This window comes from Melozone crissalis, unplaced genomic scaffold (genome assembly GCF_028551555.1).
Source record: "Melozone crissalis strain CALT ecotype California unplaced genomic scaffold, PUWL_Pcris_2 ptg000006l_1, whole genome shotgun sequence".
NCBI lineage: Eukaryota > Metazoa > Chordata > Aves > Passeriformes > Passerellidae > Melozone > Melozone crissalis.
This window is the reverse complement of record NW_026535784.1, coordinates 50,578,856-50,597,192: the sequence shown is the minus strand read 5'-3', so window position 1 is coordinate 50,597,192 and position 18,337 is coordinate 50,578,856. Positions and strand designations below refer to the sequence as shown.

At 44.1% G+C, this 18,337-nt stretch overlaps 1 protein-coding gene across 1 annotated transcript; it reads right to left on the bottom strand.

The window, feature by feature from the left end:
• Window positions 1-9,122: 9,122 nt before the first annotated feature.
• On the bottom strand, window positions 9,123-18,325 carry COPS4 (COP9 signalosome subunit 4). The gene is made up of 10 exons (XM_054292823.1): window positions 18,161-18,325; window positions 16,954-17,033; window positions 16,058-16,209; window positions 14,963-15,066; window positions 14,053-14,206; window positions 12,810-12,960; window positions 12,321-12,491; window positions 10,591-10,706; window positions 10,172-10,256; window positions 9,123-9,675 (listed from the first exon to the last, which is right to left on the bottom strand). The coding sequence occupies exons 1-10, from the start codon at window positions 18,235-18,237 to the stop codon at window positions 9,542-9,544; spliced, it is 1,224 nt and encodes a 407-aa protein (XP_054148798.1). The 5' UTR covers window positions 18,238-18,325; the 3' UTR covers window positions 9,123-9,541.
• Between the last annotated feature and the right edge of the window lie 12 nt (window positions 18,326-18,337).

Sequence of the window (18,337 nt, the reverse complement as noted above, 5' to 3'; positions counted from 1 at the left end):
TGTCTCACACTACCGACGTCTTTTAACATATCATCCAATGTGACAGACACAGACCGCGCATGTTTGCTCAACCAACAACCCATGCGGTCGATCTGAGTCAAGGCCACCCCCGATGCTGTCTGAGGTGAGAAGATTGCTGTAGCAATACTCGTTTTCTTGTCCCAAGAAAACATTTCATCATTGCAATCTGCTGCATATTGCTGTATTGATCTTTTTTCTCTGTGCCTTCCCTCTCTTAACATGTTCAAATCAGGCGATAGCATTGAAATTTCCCCAATGCTGCATGGACCTCCCGTGGCATTAGCAGGAATGCCGTGCCAAATTCTGTCCCCGCAAATTAAGAACAGACCCCGCGGCAATTGCACCGGAACTTGGATCGATCCTTTGGTAGTTCTCTTTGTATATTTACACCAAGCTGAGGCATTCTTATAAAATTCATGAGTAGGAGTTAAATCAATAGTTTTCACCTTTGTGTCTTTTGGAGCCTCAAACCGCATGCAGAGTTTCATTGTCATGGACCCAAAAATCTCCAATTCCTGAGGTTCTGTAGAAGCCACAGGAAGCAGGTGTGTCCAAGCACACCACTCTTTTATAGGATTTTTAATGACCTGCGAAATGTTAATTGCAGAGTGCCCTGGAACTGGCCATTGGTCCACTGGCAATCCAACCATGCATGCTGAAAACGGTTTACCTGGTCTTGAATGTGTCAGGCAGATGCTGTCTAAATTCGCTGCCCGAGCTAAAGCCTCCCATACATTTTGCCTTGGTTGACTAACAGGTAAATCTCCCCCACTGCTTACTGCAATGAATGAAAAAACAATGCACATAAGCATCATGAAACCCATTACTTCGCTTTTGTGTGAAAACCCCCCAAGGTCCTTGGTTTCTTTTTTATTTCTCTTCTGGGTCGTTTTTCGCAGTCTGAGTCTCGACTTCTGTCTGAGTACTCGTCTCTTTGTTTCTTGGATCAGCGTTCTCGTGCTCTCGTGTTCGGAATGGCTTCACATGCCGCACCGACACCCACTTCAGACCTCGATCTGTGGAGATACAAGCGAAACCCTTTCCCCAAGAGATTAGTCTGAAAGGACCCTCTATTTGACCTGTTTCTGGGTTTCTGACCAAAACTAAAGGATTTTCCCTTAGCTTTGCCTGTGTGTTGTTTAGAAAATGTCTCACGATCGGTGGATCAGATGGATAATCCCTTTGTTGTGTTAACATTGTCTTCTTCGAGGTGCTTTTCTTTTTATATATTGTTGGAAAAAATTGCTGCATTGTTGCAGTCTCGCCACGAGATGGCGCTGTGGCTCCGCCGAGCCGACCCGGCATGTCGTGCACTTCTGCCCTCCTGCCACTAGGTGGCGTTGTCACCGGCCTCCCTGGCTCGGATGACGGTGCAATCTCGACTACCCTACTTCCTCTTCCGGCTCGGCGTCTCCCATGAAGGGAAGGAACTGAAACTCCGAGGCTCGAGACCAAAGGCACCAGATCTGGAGACGGTGTGGAGCCGCGGGACGTAGAATCCCTAACACGGCCCCTCCTCACCCGCGACGTCACAGGGGACCGGGCTCGGGCCCGCCCGCGTCTTACTCTCTGCGCGTGCGTGCTCTCTGAGCTACTTCCGGTGTCCCCCAAGGTGACGTCATCATCGTCTCCCCCCTGTTTCACCTCCGAGGTTCCCGCCCCTCGGTCTGTCCCAGAATCCGACCCCTCCTCCTCTGATGTTGTGTTCGCCTCCCCCGCCGGCACCCCGGCTCTACCCGCGATTCGAGCTGATCGTCGCACCGGCTTTGACGTCACACCCGCGCGCCTCCTGCGTCCCGCCGCGGCGGCCCTCCGGGGCTGCGCGTTTTCCCTCAGCCCGCCTTGCGCGCTCGCCGCCCCCGCGCTGGTATGTGAGTCTATCCCCCGGTTTTTGCGAGTTTCGCCCTCCGCGGGCGTGTCCTCATCCTCACCGGCGCTGCTCGCGCCCGCCGCCGCCGCCGCGTCGCCGCTTTCGCCGCGAGCAGGCCCCCCCCCCGATCCCTTATCTTCCTGCTCCCCCCCTTCTGCTCCTGACTCCTCCACACTCTCTGGAGTTTCAGGACGCCCTTGGGGTTTGTTGCATTTTTTGATCGGGGGTTTTAATATTTTTTCCTGCTCTCTTTTTTCGAGAGCCCTTTCCCCCTGGCCTTTTAAAGCCAGAGCAATTTTTTTCCCGGAGCTCTGCCGCTCCGCCCCCTCCTCTGAGGGTGCCGCAGCTTCTCGCTGCTTCTCCAGTTTTTTAGACTGGACTGCAATACCTTGTAACATGATTCTTGCCGGCGAGAGTAGCTTTAACGCTGTCTCATCTTTTTTTGTTGCTAAAATATATAAATGCCTATTAATCTCTTGCCAAAACCCGACTTCGAACAAAAGATATGTCTCTGCAAGTGGGTAATTGAGCCTTGCCCATAATAACAGCTGTTTTAATTCTTTCTTTGGGATCCCTTCTGTATATAATTCTGCTACACTTTGTAAGGTGGATAAGATTTCCCGTTGTTCTTGGGAGAGTGTTGCCCCCATAATATTATTTTGGCCTTCTTACCGAATCTGTCGCCAGCGTGGTCTGGAGGCCCTTGTTCTCCGTCCAGCAGATTACGAGGGATGGATCAGAGGCGCCTTTCTGGTCCCAATCCAGGCCGTTCTGCTACGAGCTGTCTTCAGCAGAAGCTGAGAGATGGGATTTCTCAGTGACTGCTGATTTTTGCAGCTTCTCCCGGCCGGTTTTTTCTTTTTCTTCTTTCTTTCTTCAGGCTTCCCTCCTCTGGAGTTATCAGTGCTGTTCTCTTGGCTCTTCAGCTCTTCAGGGCTTTCCCCCCCCCCGAAAGGTTTGGTGGGAGATAGCCCGCACAGCGGACGCCAGTTGTGGGATTTCTGGGCTGTTCAGATGGTCTGGGGAAAAGCCCAAAGATGGCCTTGGGCCCCCGGGTTCGAAAGGACGAGAGGAAGCTTCGGATTTGTTCTCGGTCTCGGTGTTTATTAATTGCTTATCTAAAAGATTTTCTCTTGGCCTGACAGAGTTCTGCTCAGCAGTCAGCCATGGGCACACACTGAAAGCCCCTGGGGCGGTCACCTATCTTTATACCCGGAGTTACGTATACAATATTTATCATTTTTCTCCAATACCCTCTACCCTTATTAACCAGTGTTCCCCTAGTAAGGTCCAATCCCGGAGTGCCAACATCACCACAGAAGATGGAGGTCTAGAGGAAGAAGAAGAAGGAGAAGGGCACGCCCCAATTCCTCCATCTTACTTCTCTAGACCCCCCTGTACAGAAATCTTAAGCCCTGTATCTCACACTCCAATTAACTTGTCCCTTCACCATTCACCCCAGTGAAATCCTCCCGTCCTCATACTGATGTCATCTCCCATGTGGGATCAAAGTCCAGCCACCAGACATCTCTGGCAGCATTCCAGGACTCCCGAGCCCCCCAGGGGGGGTCTTGTTCACCCTGCACCCCAGTTCTGAGAGACTGAGATCCCACAAACTCCTAGTCCAGTGATCAACTCCCATCTGTTTATCTCTTCACATCTGCCACAAAGGGGAGAAGCAGCACTTACAATACAAAAGCAAATTCCAGCTAAAAACCACACATAAAAATTCAATGTAAATCTGGAGTGGATATTTTTTCACTGTGAAAACTGCAGCAACTTTTGCAGCAACAACAAAAAATCCTTATGATCGTGTCTTGGGTCTTGAGTTCTCCCTACAGTACAAATACACCTTCTTAGGTCATGCATTCTGTACTAGCCCCACTGGCTGGGTGTGCATCCTGAATTCCCCAGCAGCCTCCAGGGAATTCATAATCCTGCCCTCTCTGCTAACCCTCCCCTGGCTGGCGATCTTTATTCTGCATGGAAGGAAAAAGCATCAGATCAGAGCAGATGCCCTCAGGTGAGGGGAGCAGGTATTGAGCTCCATTAGCAAAACCCCACAGATCAAAGCTATTGACAAGCTGCTGGGAAAGGAGGCTTACAAAGGCAGAGCTGGATTCCCAGCCCTTAAAAAAGATTACAACAATAGAAATAGCACAGGCTGGGAGCACTTTCAAGTAACATGACATTTTGCAAAGAGTACAAGAATTTGAAATTTTCTGCCTACTCCTCTCTAGTTTTATCCATTACTGAAAAGTAGAAATACATCACAACAATTATCTATTTTCAGATAATAAGCATGCTAATTCAAAGGGCACAAACCTAGTCATAATGCTGTCTATAATGCCACAAGCTACATGGAGTCACAACAAAATGCCACATCCAACACAAATGCACAAGGCAAGTCAGTAGAAACTGGAGAAAGTGACTATTCCTCATTCCTCAGAACAGAATATTATAGCTGCTCATGGACTTTGACTATGAAAAATAGCTATAAAATACTTCACATACCTTATTATTTTCCTCTAATTTTGTAATCAGTGCAGTACCTTGGGACTCTTCATATCTAGTAGAGACCAGAGAGCCAGACCATGCTGGAGAGAGGAGGTTCTGCCCTTCCTGGTTCTTAAAAACCCTCTGAAACAATCAGTGCCAATTGTTACATGAGGCTTTAATGGTGATCAGGTGTGCAGCAACAGTGCCTGTTTTGAAAGCAAAGTCACAGCAGCTGGGAAGTGTTTTGTACCCAGAAACAAAGCATCATACAGGCAATAGTGGGGGCATCATATACCCTGAAATATGGAAGTTAGAACCATGATTGCAGCATTTGAAAGCCAACACAAATATAAATATGCTGGGATTCACCCAAAGCTGTGAGGTAAATGGTAACACATGTTTTCCTCAATCCTTGCCCCAAACAATCCACTCATGTTATGCTGTGACAATACACAAATTGAACTGGTAACTGATCTAGTTCCAACCCCCCTGCCTTGGGCAGGAACACTTAGAACAGGCTGCTCAAAGCCCCTTCTGAGCTGGCCTTGAACACTCCAGGGATGGGATATCCACAGCCTCTCTGGGCAACCTGTGCTCAGTGTCTCACCACCCTCACACTGAGCAATTTCTTCCTAATATCCAATCTAAGCTTGCTCTCTTTCAATTTAAAGCCATTACTCCTGGGGTACCCAGGACTGGACACAGCATTCTGAGTGGGGTCTCACTAGAGCAGAGCAGAGGGGCAGAATCCCCTCCTGTCCCTGCTGCCCACGCTGCTCTGGATGCAGCCAGGGTACAACTGGCTTTCTGGGCTGTGGGCACACATTGCCAGCTCATGGTGAGCTGTTTATCCATGAACACCCCCAAATCCTTGTCCTCAGGGCTGCTCTCAGTGCATTCTCTGCCCAGCCTGTGTTTGTGCTCAGCCCACCTGCAGGATCCTGCCCACCAGGCCTTGTTGCTCTTGAGGTTCACAGCTCTCACAGCCCCACCTCTGAAGCCTGTCAAGGTGCCTCTGGGTGGCTTCCCTTCCCAAAAAAGTCATAATTTCTAGTTTACATAGTGTCAACAAAATGAATGCTGCACACTCACTATGAACCTAGGCTGACCCCCTGCTTTTCAGCCTGATGTTCTTAGTCTGGCAAACTCCTTTACTTTGCTTTTGGATTATCTTTTGCAATAAATAACACAGTTAGAATAGTGACTACCACAAAGAATAAAAACATCATTTTATAGAGAAGTCGTTTATCATCTGTAAAGTGAAGTCCCTAAGCCTTAAACAAAAAAAAGGGAAATGGATTTGCATGGGTGTTGCCCCCGTAACAGATTACTTGCATTGTTTTCAGGTTTTTTCATGGAAAAAAACCTGAAATATTTCTAGATAAATGTAGCTCATTGTGCTAAGATTAAAAAAAAAAAATGTTTTAATACTAAGGCCTTATTAATACCAAATTCAGTCCCACATTATACTTAAAAACACATTATGTATTGTTTGGAGCGTCCTGCGAGCCCTGGGGTGATTTTTATTCCCTTACTCTGAGCAAAGTTCTCTTTTTGTCATTTTTAGCTTGGGTGAAGGGAAAACTTTATGGTACCAGGGGACAGTAAGTTGAAGTCAAGAAGCACAACCTCAGCCCTGCGTGTGGCAGCAAGCTTTGTAACCTGCTCTGAACGCAGCTGAAGGCTCACAGATCTAGAGGCCAATTCATTTGCTGTCCTGTGCTCGCTACGGATGAGCAGAGTTTAACCACAGAACAAAGCCGGGAATATCCGTGCTGCTGTTCCAGGCTCTGGAGCCTCCCCGTGGGTTCTGTGCGCTCCGCTCTCCATCTAGCGGGGAGCTGCTGCCTTTGGATCCCGGCTGGAGCAGGGAGCATCAGCCGTGGGGAACGGGCTCGGGGGGGTTGGCACTGTTCTGTACTCACGTTTGGTAAGGAAATACCCGCAAACATCCCTGTCGGACCGGCCGGGAGCCGCACTGCCCCGCCCCGGGCTGTCCCGGTTCCAGGGAGCCGGGGGTGCCCGCTTGGGCACACTCACACAGGTTCCCCCGCTGGCTGGAACCCGGCTTCCCCACGGCCATGTCCCCCTCCCTGGATCCTCAAAGAACATCTGATCTATATATTCATATATATATATATACTATATCTACTGTGAAAGTATAATCACAGTATTATACTTTATTTATTATACTTTATAATATACAGTATTATATAGTATATACAGTATAATATTATAATCTACAATATCACAATGTTATAATGTTATCATAATTTAGATTATTATAATATAAATCCTAATTTATATATTATGCTATTATAATATATAGTATTATAATATAGTATTATACAGTATTATACTTTATTTATTAATTTAATGTTGGTGCAGCAACACCATAACAGCTGGAGTTGTGCTTCCAACAAGCAAACTTGAACAAAGGATTATACTTTCACAGTATATATACATATATAAAAATATACATACTTTCACAGACATTTACACTTTCAGTCATTTACATTTTCACAGTCTGTGTGCCCGTTCCAGTGGTGAGATTTAATCTGGGATCTTTTTGCTGTTCATCAGCTCCTGCTGAGTCTCAGGGTGACCAGGCACTCCTTGGCATGGTCACAGCCCCTTGCTGGGGGCCCCTGGCATTCCCCCCACCCAGGGCACAGCCTGTAGCCACCAGCACTATGTGTATTCCTCATCAACTCTCTGTTTTAATTGAGCATTTACTTCTGTTTTAATCAGCATTTTATTTTAAGGAAAAAGAAATAAAAAGAAAACTTTAAAGGTATTGAACCACTGTCCTTACAAGTAATAAATAAACAAAACAGAATTCAGGCCAGCAAGATTGCTGTGGAGTGGTAATTATCAATGTGAAATCATGAAGGATTGTCGAAAGTTACTTGTTGATCAACTGGTAGATCATTTAACTACTCATCTAATGTGAGGATGGTGGATCCAGTTTTCCACATCTAAAACTGTTAACTGCAGAATAAGAAGAAAGTAAGAGAGTGTATAGCCCCTCCCATTTATGTTCCTATTTGGATTTTTGTGCGAAAATGTTCATTAACACTTCCATGTCAGGTTGCATATCACAAGCCTGTATCTCCAGAGGGTGGACTGATAGCACTGAGCATACTTTCCCCACTCTTCAAGCTCTGTGCATATATATAGCATATTGGACCAGGTGTTCCAAGCCATTCCCTTTCCAGGTTTCTGTAATGCCTCTAGCATGGGCTGGACAATGCACTACAGCACTGTCTGCAGGTAAATGCACTTTAATAAATTAGATCTTCCCTGCTGATGTGAAAATTACACTCCCTTTCCACAGCATTCCTGTTGCATGACATACCCCAAATGCTGCATGTGTCAAGACTACAGGTTCTGTCCCTTGTGTGTTTATCCTTGCTGGAGGTGGCTCTGCTTCCCCCACCTGTCCCTGGCTCACCACAGCATTCCCAAGCTAGAGCTGGCCCATGTTGGGGCCGTCAGATGAATCAGTCTGTGGCCTGAAATATGCATCACCCAAAGTCATCTTGGTTTTGAGGCCTGAGTTGGCCACTTCAGGTTTGCCCTTTCAGAAATGATTCAGTAGAACAGTTTACTGCTTTCCAGCAGTCAGTCCTGGCCCACAGGGAGAAAAGGTCCACAAGCCAGCTGTGAACACACACTGGTATGGCTTTTTAGGACTGGATTCTCCCTTAAGTACCAGACTGAAGCAGCAAATAACCTAAATGGGAATACACATGAATGGCATACATGGCACACCCCCATCTGCAAAGGGCATGCTCCAGAAGAGCTCTGTGCAGAAGTCAGAGCACAAGCTAAAAGAAAAACAGGCTCCAAACTAATAGTGACTGTGTCAGCATTGCTCTTGAAGGGAGGGAAAATTCTCAGCCAGTACCACTTCAAACAAGTTACAAGTAATTTCCCTTGGAAATTGGTGGTCAAAATACCCTTCAGTCCACTCTCACCAGTCATCACTTTGCTCTTTTATGATGCTGTTGTACCAAGATATGCAGCACTTGCACAGCAAAGAACACCATAATTGGGTCTACACTCACCAGACAGTTTATTACTGAGCAGTAGTGTCAACACACCTCAAAAAGAGGCACTTCTTCACAAACAGTGACAAGTGTAAGTATAGCAAGTGTGCATGCTGCTCAATCCTGTTCAAAGATTTTGATTTAATAGCAATGAGTTTCTGCTGTGCTTGACATCCTGAAACTTAATAATTCCTTTCTTCAGGGATGTTTGCCTCATCAGCTAACTTGGTTTTGTTTCTCTAAGCCCTTAAAGAACTGAAAAATATTATGGATCCAGGGTATGGAGCTAGATATGCAACTGAGTGGATTATTGAGTGGATGGAGTTTCCAACAGACTGGAGATAAGCAAGCACAGAAGCCTCTGAAGACCCAAATATTTGTCTTGTTTTTTAAATGTTTGTATCTGGCAAAGCACAAGGATGGGTAAAGAGTGCCCAACTCCAGACTGATAAGCATAAGAAGGGTCACTTTCATACTTCATTGCTGTGCATAAGCTTTTCAAGTTAGTCTTGCTTATCACATGACACCTTGACTTGCATTTCATAAGCAAAAAAAGAAAAAAAAAAGGTTTTCATTTAACATTTTCAGGAGCTGAAAATGCAGTTACAAAAATCTGTTTTACTTCAAGTTACTGTTTAAGAAACATATGAAAACAAAACCAAAAAACCCAAAACCACAGGTCCTTACAACACTTAAACCAAGTGGCTCATCTCAGCCTTTATTAGAATAATTACAACTAAAAGAAACATGGTGCTTCTATTTTCACAGCAGAACACACACCATAGGAAGTAATGAGCTACAAAGCTATAGCAATACAGTGGAAAAAAATAAAATTAAATAAACCAAACCCAAAGCTTGCTGCAGACATTACAGCTTCTTTAAAATGAAAAGCACAGGGCAGAGTAAAAGGCAGAGGCAGCAAGAGTATGGAGCTAAGCTCAGAGAACTGGGAGCCTGTCACACCAAACACGGGATCAGCCAGCTGTGTCCTAAGCCACAGTGAAAGCAGCAGGTGGGCAAGTGAACACGGTGCTGTGCTGTTTCCCAGTCCCGCTCAGCTCCCCCTGCCGGCACAGCAGGCAGGTGACAGCGGGCACGGTCACTGAGCCATCTGTGCCTCCATGGCCTGTGCCGTCCACTCCGGGGCTGTCTGACTGATCTTCTCCAGCAGGTTGTTCACCTGGAAACACAGGGACTGAATCTGCTTGTCCCAAGTTGGCAAAGCTTCACGGGCTGAAAAGAAAAAACAACCAATACTGAACAAAGTAAGTCTTAGCAATTCCCTTGCCTTGTCAACTGCAACCTTTCCATTTGCCACTGCCCTCACCTAGCTCACAAAGGAAGCTTTCCCTGCAGTGACACCAGGATCATTTCTGTACTCAAAGGCTGCAATTATTTTGGCTGCATGTTACAAGCCTAACTCCCTCATCAAAGCAAATTGGAACAGAGAACTTCCTGGTAAACCTGTTCCCAGAAGGAGACTGATGGAATAAATTCACTCTTTCCTGTGGGTAAGAGGATGCAAAGCCCTCTGCAGGGAGTAGGGGAAGTGTCAAGGTTGTCCTTGGTGGCCAACTCTGCCACCTCCTGGCTACAGCCAGATGAGCAAGCTCACTTCAGGCAGAAGGGATTATTAATAAACTTAATTTCCTTATCCTGGCAGGAACCACCTCAAAAAGCTCACTCTGAAAGGTGCCAAAACCATAAATTATACTGTAGTTGCACTTACTCTCGAAGTGAACAATTCCGTCAATCTGATCAATAAATCCGTTCATGCGACCCTCAGTTATCATCTGAGATGCAATCTTCTCTGCCTAGAACAAGGAAAGATGTCAGACACTTAGTCCATTCTCAGAGGAGTTAGAAATTATTCACACTTAACAGTCTTATGGGTTTTTAACAACACAGGGGGGAAGGAACCTACAGACAGCACTCATTAAATGATTAGATAAACTATCAGTGGCATCTAACTACATTGTTGTTCATTCCACATTGTGCTGCTCTCTTAAGATGTGCTGAATACTTCACCTTCCTTGTAACACGGAATGTTTAATCATTCCCTAATTTTAACAAGTTTTCCTAATATTTATCACAGATGTTTTCTCATGCTATTCATGGTCCTTGTTTAAAAAGGTAGGAAATGGATACCTTGGCTGCAGGGATCTCTAATAATGCTCCAAGCTCTTCAAAGGTGATGTTGTTGTAAAGTTTGCTTGCAGATAGTAAGTTGTGTTCAATAACAGCTCTGTCCAGAATACTGGAACCTTTAGGGTTAGATGAGGGAAAAAAAATCCAAAACATGACTGTAAGATTGACAGATTGGTTTATAAAGTAGAGCAAATGAAAAAACGCTTCTCTTTTTTTTCTAAAGTGTTACATGTGCAGAAGGTCCAGATGCATCTGCCTTGCATCCCTGTTAAGCTGTGCAGAGACAGCAGACACAAACAAATGGATGGCATATGGCTGATTTTAAAACAGATAAACTCTTTATTTAATTTCTAGAGTAAGCAAGTGGAGCCCTTGCTACAAGACTTACTGTCTGAATTGAAGGGGTTTGACCTCCTGTGATCCTAGCCTGACAAACGGAAAGACCATTGGAGGTTTTCTTATTGTTCATTATGGCTCTTAGGGGTACAATTAACCTCTCTCTTACTCTGCTTGTGATAAATCCTTATCTGATGTCTCTCCCCTTGACTGAACAGTTTTCAACAATAAAACTCATTTGCCCCTTAACCTCTAGCTGAAGATAAACACATTATTAACCACCAGCTAACCTGCATTCTTTAAGGACAAACAGTACAGGTTATAAATAAACAACAAAGTCACCAAGGGAAGGAATGCAGCATATATTGCTAGCAAGTACCTTTAACCCAGTTTTCACTTCTGCAAGTGCATGGTTACTTATTACTCCTTAATCAACAGTTATTTTTCACTAGGAAGATTTTCCTGATTCAGAGGTATTTCATGTTTATGTATTTTTCCACTTTTATATTCTTCCAGTCTAGAAAATTGAGACCAGTTGTTTAGGATACCAGTAAAGTTATTACTTGACATTTTTCTGACTGTTCAGACGTTCAGGACTTAGTGTCACGTCAGTGGAGATGTGTGTGAGGTCCAAACTATCCCTCACTGTGTCACCTTCCTGTCAAGTCAGGAAGCAGTTCCAATAAATGTATCATCAGTACAGACCATTTATGGCTGCATGCCTGTCATGGGTTTCTGGGCACCCTACTCTCAACAGTGCCTGAGAAGCTCAGGAGGACAAAGACTCCATTAGAAACACTGGAAAGTTGTCAGTGATGAGGACTGTACATGGACATGGAAAGAAAATGTGACAAGTTATCTTCCAGACAAGTATTTTAAAACCTTAATGGCAAATCAGAAAGATTAATGACATCTAAGTAGCTTTACTATCTAACTATACATGCTGAAAAGTATTTCTCAAATGCTGATATAACAGTAATAAATTCTTTTCCACGACCCTTCTTGACTGATTTGGGAGGTCTAACTCCCATAGATGAACACCTAGCATTACAAGGTGTAGGGAGATACAATATAAGAAAATAAAGGTAGTATAGAAAGTAATCTTACCCCCTAAAGAGTTGCAGCTGGGTTAATTATTAGAGATTGGGAACAGGCCTGATTTTAACAGGCCACAGCTGTAGCCAATAAGAACAGTGTTATGAAAGAGTGGATTTGTTGGCTGAGGGGAACTGGACTTGGTTGGCTACTGTGAGGACGAGTCAGTGCCTAGAGGAGCTGTCCACAAGAAACACCAAGGAGGCACAAAACTCTAGCAATATGGAACCCTTGCAATGTAATGACAATAGAATTCTTGTGCTACAATGACAACAACAAGGTTTTAGAGATGTGTGTACCATCAGCTGTAGTCGCTTTCTGGTGAGGCATTAGCATGGCTGCAAACTCTTGCAGTTGATTTCCACGGATAATTCTGTCCAGATACATTTTCTCCAAGATCCCATAGGCTGCAAGCTGCTGGCATCTCTCATCCTTGAAGAGAGTAGCAAGCATGCGGGAACGCTGTTGTCCTAGGAAAGTCAAGAGGAATTCTCATAAATGACCACCAAAACCCTGAGTACTTAAATAGCAGGAAGTTGCCTTTTTTCCCCAATGCGTGCAAATAACAGCCAACAAAGCTCTACTGAAGAAGGAATTTGCTTGTGCTCAGTTCAAAGGCAAAGACACTGAACTAATCCAACTCTGAGCTAACAGTCTACCACTATGTAATTCTGACATCGTGTTCACAACTTTGCGTTCCTCACCAAATCTCAGTAATACAAGTAATACACAAGCTGACTTGCTCCAGGGAAAATGCCTTTTACACGGAAAGGCAAGGTGTATTTTACCTGCTGATGCCAAAATAGTACAATGCAGGGCATGTTTCAGTGCCTCCAGGCGCTCAGTCTCATGGACAATGCTCTTGTAGGACAGCTCGTTGTACCTCTGGGCAGCCTCAATGAACTTCCTTCTGTAGTCCAGCACTCGAGCATAGCAAACCTAGAAAGGAAGCACAGCTCAGGAAAAGAAAAGCAGCAGAGGAGGCTGCAGAATACAGGTGTGTAAAAACTGCACACTGTCAAGTGATAGCTTCCATAAATATTGCTCTTATGCTTCCTGCGGAAATGTGTGCCTTCAAAGAATTAGCTTGACTTGACAGGTCCTTGCTGAAGTATCAGGGAAATCAATTGCAAGGGCATTTCCCACCACTGCTCACATGTTAAACATTGCAAATATTGAAAAGCCAAGCATTGAGCCTAAGTAATTGAAATATTCTACAACTGATACTGTACTTGTGTGAGTTTCCCCTTCGCTACTGGCACTGACAGCAATTTATGTTTCAAGTATTTGCTTTTCCCTTTCAGCATGGGAACACCACCTAATATTTCTTCCTTCCTTTGTGCATTTCTAAGATTCACCGAAAATATTTACACTTTCAACTGAGTGCACACTTCAAAATGTAATAAGGGATGAGGAAAAAAGGAAAGGGAAATCCAACAAACAAAAACCACCAGATGCTGAGTTACTGCTCCTGGCACATCTGAATTTTAAACACCACCACACCTGACCAATTCTGTTACACTTAGTCATCACTGCTCCTCACTTACTAAAATGGTTTGAGAAGTTGGTGTATGAACTATGTACACTGTAAACCCACAAAAAAGCAGGAATGTCAGCAGTTAATTTACTATTTAAGACTTTAAGCTACTTTTATGTATGGAACTTATTTAATTACTTGGGGTGGGAGGACTACTACTGTCTCTAATATTGTATGCAATTTTTCCCCTCACTTAGATTTATAGACAAAGGTGGAGGCAATATTTCCAACAATATTTCAGATGCTTTTTAGCCTACTTTTATTTTCTATCAGTAAAGCTGGCATTTAAGCAACCATTACAGACTTATTTCCAAATGGTAAGGAATGACTTGTTTAATAACTGCTGAGATATGTCTCTCAAGCTCCCAAAACCATATTGCCTTTCCCTTTGTCTTTTTTCTCATGATGAAAGTTTTAATGGCACTGCATTAAAACATCTTAATGTGGAAATGTCTCCCTTTAGAAAGAGAAAGTAATAAAGCAGGTTAGACAACCTTATAATGGATTTGCAGCTGTTCATTAGTTGATTCATTCTGGAGCAGGGAAGCTCGGTTGATGTAAGCTTCTGCTTGAACTGGGTCATCATCCTCCAGATACAGCCTGGCAATTTTCAGGTAGGTCTCAAGTTTATAATCTACATTGTACTGCCTGCAGAGGAAAGAAAAAAGCAAGCACTCAGAGTTGCTCCAGAACTACCTGTGCTCTTAGCTGCTTTAACATTACTTATGCTTCTTAAGCACTTGGCATCATTTGCTTTACCCTGCTTTCTTCTGCCCCACTGCCAAATTAAATTAGTGCTTTCTGTACAAAGTAAGGGAATTTGAGATAAATGCCAATACAGAACTGGCTCCTGCAAACAGCAGCTGAAATAATGCTGCCCACCAAGACACAAATGCACACTCTCATAATCTGTTTTTTGTAGACTGGAAGTTTGCCACCAGTGGTGAGCCACTTAAGAATCAACCTTGCAGTGCAGCAAATAGGTGCTAAGTAGGCAAAACCTACATCAATTCTTTCTATGTACACAATGGGAAAGGGGGAAGGACTGCCAGAGAAAACTAACTGCAAGGGTTCTACACCTTAAAAACTCAAACAAACCAAACTGAAACAAACCCACCTCACAAGCACACAGAAGAACCCCCAGCTGCATTTGTTAACATCCAAATCCAGTTACAATCTGTGTCTTCATTTTGAACTGAGAAGGTGGACACATTAAAAAACTGCCACCTTCCAATAACCTTAGAAACAATTCTGCAAAATACTATTAAAAATACTTGCTTATCAACAACACTAATTAATAGTGGGTAGTTTCTGGAGCAGCAAACCCCAAAATTCTCACTTGCTGGTCTAATTCAGTACAGAGAGAGCAGTACAGCAAACACCACAGAACTGAGTGTCACATACTTTTGCCCTGTTTCCAAAGGGATCCCCACCAACACTTGTGCTGCATTTCTCCAGTCTTCTTCTTTCTCATAGATTGATGCAAGATGTTGCCTTATTGAAGCCACCTGAAGGACAATAACATCAACAGCAAAAGTAGCCATCATTTACAGAGATTTTACAAAGGTGAAACAAATCTTGCAAGAACTGGAGCACCAAGAGTCATAAGCCATTTCTTGCAGTTACATCTCATATCATGCCTGTGAGGTAGGAATGACATGATCTGTGATTGGATCCTCATGAGAAACTTCTGCTTTGGAGAGCAGCTGTCAGCAGGTAAAGTATCAGTGCTTACAACCTGGGTTTTTAACTGGAAGTGTGGGTAAAAGCAAATAAATCATCTGATGTATTTGATTTAATTTAAGTACAATAATGATGACATACATGCAAGCCTGTTTAGCTCAGAGTAAAAGCTGCTTAAAAAAGATGAAGAGAAGCAAAATAAAAATAATGGCAGAAACTACCTTGACTTTCCACTTCTATACTAGATCCTAAGGATTTGATATAAACAGATGATACTGTGCATTTGTACAACAAAACACAGAACTGAACTGAAAAAGCAGAGCAGCATATTTAGTAGTTAAGCAGAGTAAGATTTCAAGAAAATATTTTTTCCTGGTAAAATGATTATGCCTAAAATAAACACAAAGAGAAAATTGATTTCTTTTGAAACAAAGCTGTTTTTCAAGGTGCATGCTCTTCACACCACCTGTCTGTTTCACTACTTGGGTAAAAGGCAATACAGTGAGTAGCAGCCTGTCTCTCCAGACACATCCAGCAGCTCAAGGACTGTTTCACTGGAACAAGCCAATTACTGGAAGCAGAGGAATTACATGTCCATCACCATGATGAAGTGACAGTCTGTAATCTTTGCACAGTCCTAAGTGCTCTCTCCATTTAGCTCAGGTTTTCCATGCACAGGACTGAAAAACTGGACTCTAAGTAGAAATATCTGTTTTGAGCAGCTTTTTGAAAGGTTTGAAATAGTCAGCAGACAAGGAGGGGAAAGACTAAAGCCAAACCCACAAGCCAAAATCAATTTCACCAGTGATGTCTCACCTGTTCTTCAAATGAAATAACTCTGGGCTGTATCTTTTCCAAGGTGAAGTGGTAAATTTCTTTGGCTGTGCTGTCAGGCAGACTTGGAAGATGTGTACAGAAATCTGTTAGCAGCTGCCGTGAGATCACCAGACTGACATTCTCATTCACCACTGGTTCAGAGGTGCACAAAAGTAAAACACAGAATGGATGCAGTATTTTTCAGTGCCTTCACTACAGGTCATAATTTACTTTTACATTAAATTTGAATATTTAAATTTTAAAAACTATGCAAGTGAAAGGGATTTTTTTTCCTTTTTTTATAAAGGTGGGTTTTTCTATTCTTTCAGAAACTGTTTACACTAGAGGTCACCAGAGTTCTAACCCCTGACAGATAAATGAATTGTTCACCTTGATTTACAGTTCTCAGTTGCTGAAATATCTTGGACAAAGTACTTTTTTGAGCTAAATCTCACTAAGCTTATTCTCAACTTTAAAAACATTATAGGAGATATAATTTACAGAGATGTTCCAAACACCCAGTACAACACACACAAAAAAAAAAAAAAACCCACAACAAAATCCCTAACAATTTCTTGGCAATTTTACAAATGGGTGAAGAAGGAGGCTGTCAGTTTAAATACCACTTGGCATCCAGTACCAACTCCAGCACTCCACAGAGACAGCTTTGTTTTCACCTTCCACTGCTGACAGGTTGGAAAGCTGCAATAACCACAAAGCTTACAAATCCATTCCCTCTTCACTTCTGAATGTGCCGGTGAGGGCTCCTCTTCCTGTTGAGTCTGAGCTCCAACAGGACAAAAATATATTGCATTTACACAGCTAACAAACACACAACCCCACAGACCTCTGGCCTCCACTCAGTGTACAACCACTTACACCACTTATGCACTTACTTGCTTCTACAAAAGCTTTGAGAGCTTCAAGCTGCTCCACACCCGACAGCTGAATGGCTTTTTCCAATATCTGACGGTACCTGTCCATAAATAAATTGTAAAAAGGTTAAAAATCACACATTTTTCCACTAAGAACTTCTGCCTCTTTGTGTACTTTCTATGTCAGAGCCCTATTTTTGCTCATAATTTCTATACCTTGAGGTGGCAATTCTCCAATTTGTTCCCAAGTGTCATAAACATTCACCTGGAATTGGTACCTAGCTCTTCTTAAATCCCAGGACTACATTCTCAGATAACACAGCTCAGTCATTTTGTTGTCTAAGAACATATGTGCAATTTTGGAAGTTTAAAACAAACAAATAATAATTAAATAATAATTTTTAAAATTATCAAATGCCCAGGATAGTGCATAGAAAAAGTAATGAAAACTGTGCGGCTCATAGATTCAGATTAATCAAGGTAGTCAAACATACAAAATGCCACATTTAATGTGACTGAGAAATAGTGTTGTAATAAATATTATGTTACAGCCACTTGACACCAACACAGCTGTACTCCACGTGTTTTCAAGCTGCAAAAAATAGCAAGTTCTCTTTTCTTGTTTCAGCAAGCTAACGAAACTTTGCCTCAGTGTGTGTGAAGTATTACATCCGCGTGGAAGCCACATTTTGAGGGGAAAATTTCCAAGGTTTCACACGAAAACCCTAAAAGTGACACAGCCCCGCTAGGACACAAGCAAGTGGCCAGGGAGCCAAAGAATTCCCGGTGACAGATCCGCACCTGGCGGGACTCCCGAAGCGAAAACCTCCGTGACACATCGCGCCACGAGAAGCTCAACCCCTCAGGGCTGCCGCCCAAAACACGCACCTAATGGCAACGGCAGTAATAAAATGGCAATAATGAAACGGCAATAACAAGACACTCGCTGGTACATCCACGGCAGCCGAGGAAAACAAACTCCCCGGCCTCTCGCTGTGGCACACCCAGGGACAGCAACCGAGCCCTGAGGGGACCGAGTGAATATGACCGTGAATGAAAAAACTACACAGCCATGAGGTGAGACCTTCCTGTCTCCTTTTTATTCGAAGAAACGCCGCCGCAGGGCACGACCCACCCTCGCAGCGCACGGCGCCCCCTCACCCTGCAGGCGGCTCGCACCCCTCGCCCCAACGCGGGGAGGCGGGGGCGGCGGCGCCCAGCAACTCACTTTCCGGCCAGGTCCTTGTGGGAGCCGCTGGAGTTCATCAGCTGCGCCAGGTCCTGCCTCACCGCGCCCGCCGCCATCTTGGGAGCCGCCTCCTCCTCCCACCATGGAGCCGCGCGCGCCGGCGGGAGGAGGGAGGGTGCGTGTCACGTGACGGGGAGCGCGCGCAGGCCGCGGGAA

Bases quoted from the DNA above. Each gene is read 5' to 3' on its own strand.
- COPS4 (XM_054292823.1), bottom strand. From the start codon at position 18,237: ATGGCGGCGGGCGCGGTGAGGCAGGACCTGGCGCAGCTGATGAACTCC. The intron at 17,034-18,160 runs GTGAGTTGCTGG...ATTTATGGACAG, and splicing joins CACAAGGACCTGGCCGGAAA to GTACCGTCAGATATTGGAAA. The intron at 10,257-10,590 runs GTATCCATTTCC...TCCTTGTTCTAG, and splicing joins TAGAGATCCCTGCAGCCAAG to GCAGAGAAGATTGCATCTCA.